Source organism: Orycteropus afer, unplaced genomic scaffold (assembly GCF_000298275.1).
Source record: "Orycteropus afer afer isolate SDZICR_OR568_19922 unplaced genomic scaffold, OryAfe1.0 scaffold00258, whole genome shotgun sequence".
NCBI classification, from domain to species: Eukaryota; Metazoa; Chordata; class Mammalia; order Tubulidentata; family Orycteropodidae; genus Orycteropus; species Orycteropus afer.
The window spans coordinates 2793018-2795694 of record NW_006921845.1 but is presented as its reverse complement, the minus strand read 5'-3'; the positions used below and the strand labels follow the sequence as shown (position 1 = coordinate 2795694).

General features: G+C 42.0%; 1 protein-coding gene across 1 annotated transcript in view; it reads left to right on the top strand.

Annotated features, from left to right (window-relative positions):
• UBASH3B (ubiquitin associated and SH3 domain containing B) overlaps positions 1–2677 on the top strand; it is a 200910-nt gene that overhangs the window by 160403 nt on the left and 37830 nt on the right. The window contains exon 5 of the mRNA XM_007949948.2: positions 1781–1950. Within this exon, the coding sequence (XP_007948139.1) occupies positions 1781–1950 (170 nt within the window). The remainder of the gene's footprint in view (positions 1–1780; positions 1951–2677) is intronic.

The following is a 2677-nucleotide window of genomic DNA, read 5'->3' as shown; positions in this document are numbered from 1 at the left end:
CGAACTTTTCAGCTTGAACTTGTCGGCTTCTACACGCTTGTGAGCCATTTACCTAAGATAAATCTCTCTCTCTCTCTCTCTTTCTCTCTCTATAAATATATATATATACTTTGCTGGTTTTTGTGTTTCTCTAGAGAACCCAATCCAACACAGTCGCTATGAGTCGGGGCCGACTCGACGGCATATAACAACAACATGCTGTGCTGAGCACTGGGGGTACAGCATGAACAAGAGACGAAGACCTTGCTTCAAGAGGCTTATAGTAAAGAAATGCAATGTACCATAACATAGACATCAGTGATTCAGTGGTAGAATTCTTATCTTTCTTGTGGGAGACTGAGGTTTGATTCCTTGACAATACATCTCATGTGCAGACACCACCCATCTGTCATTGGAGGCTTGCATGTTGCTATGATTACTGAACAGTTTTCAGCAGAGCTTCCAGACTAAGATGAAGTAGGTAGAAAGGCCTGGTGGTCTACTTCCAAAAATAAGGCAATGAGAACCCTCAAATCAACAGGATATTGTCCTATCTGCAATACAATGCAGGACTAGTCAGCATTTCATTCCATTGTGCATGGGGTTGTCATGAGTCAGTGTTGGCTCAATAGCAGCTAACAACAACAATAACAACAACATAACAAAAAATACTTAAAACCAAAAGACTGTTTTGGTTCTGGTACTTTCTCAGCCACTAATTCTCTGCATGACTTGGGCAAGCCCCTTGTGTCTCTAATCCCTAGAGTCCCTCTCATTGCATCTTCTTCAGTGCTCTGGTTGGGACAATAGATGACTCTCTCCATTTATATGCATACAAAAGAGAAATAAAGACATACCTTTGTTTAGGTATGTTTCCAGGCTTGTTTTTTTGGTTTTTGGTTTTAAGGTATCTGAGAATAACAGTCTACGTACTTTAAACCAGCAGTTCTCATCCAGGGGTGATTTTATTGCCCCCTCCTCCAGGCAATATCTGAAGACACTTTTGGTTGGTTACTACTGGCATGTAGTAGTCAGAGTCCAAGGAAGGTGCTAAACACTTGGCACAGCCCCCCACAACAGAGTTTACCAAAAAAAAAAAAAAAAAAAACCATTGCTAGCAAGTTGATTCTGACTCAGCAACCCTATAGTACAGAGTAAAATTGCCCCATAGGGGTTTCAATGGGTATAATCTTTATAGAAGAAGACTGCCACATCTTTCTTCAGTGGAGCAGCTGGTGGGTTCGAACCACCAACCTTTCAGTCATCAGCCAAGCACTTAACCACTGCACCACCAGGGCTCCTCACTCAGCCTAAAATATCAATAGTATTGGGAAGCTCTGCTTTAAACTTTGAAAATATTTTATTATTCATCCTCACTTATCAGATCCACTCAAAAGCCAAGAGACTTAATTTCAAAAGAAAAGAAGTCAGATAATTGCAAAGTTTGCTCTATATTTCTGCAGAAATTATTTCATCCCTGTGGGTCTCAGTTTCCTCATTTGTATGGTAAGGCCAGTGAAAATCAACTGGAGGCACTGAAAGGAGGAGCCAAGCCAAGGGAAAACCTCTCAGGCCAAATCTATGACTCCTTATTGCTCAAATAGTATTGACTCGTGATCTGTTAACCCCCTTTATTTTGCTACTTAGAAAGAGAGAAATAATTTTTATCTGGCCAAGGGGCTCTCTTCTTTGTTATATAGGAAGCAAAATTTGTCAAGGCACCTTTCTGTGTTCTTCCTGAAATTTCTATTACTGATGTGATTACCAGATTGTAATAACTGACCTCTGCTTTCCTTTTCAGAAGTTCATGTGGAACCTCATAAGAAGCAGCTGCATGTGACCCTGGCTTACCACTTCCAAGCTAGCCATCTACCCACCCTAGAGAAACTAGCCCAGAACATTGATGTCAAACTTGGGTGCGACTGGGTGGCTACCATATTCTCTCGGGATATTCGATTTGCTAACCATGAGGTAATGTCTCACTGAAGCCCCTGACTCCGTTGGGGTGTAGATTGAACCCTTCCAATCACAATGAAGAGAGCTTGCTGCTCACTGCTACAAGGTACAAAAGGGAAGCTGTGAAGTGAATATCAGGAGGCAGTTGACCCAAACATTTGTCCAGGCCTTGCCTGATCCACTAGAGGGCTGTGAACTCACATTCCTCCTCACTAGCTCCCAAATGAGTCATTTGTACAGTGTTCCCATGGTTCTGTGTGCACTACCTTCCTTAAGAGAACCATAGAAATGAAATGCGAAAACAGAAAACTATGTTGGGGAAATTTTAATTAATATATAAATTCACAATGGGGAGTGTATCCAAAAACATGTATGGGGTTGGCAGACAGTGGTCCTATAAGTTCATGTGAATGATCAGAATTCCCATGTGCATCGTAGAGCTGACAAGGGGCAAAGTTGTGGTCACTGCTTGGTCACAACCAGCTACCCAGAGGGACCGAGTAGTTGAACCTATGGCCTTGGGACCATAGTCGCAGGGGACATCAAGCTCAATTGACATAACATACTATACAAAACATTGTTTCACCTCCTACTTTGGTGAGTAGCAACTGGGATCTTAAAAGCTAGCAAGCTGACATCTAGATGCAACGATGGGTCTCTCCTCGTCCAGAGCAAAGAAGAATGAAGAAAACGAAAATTCATGGAAACAATTAGTCCTAGCAACTGGTACACCATCTGATCT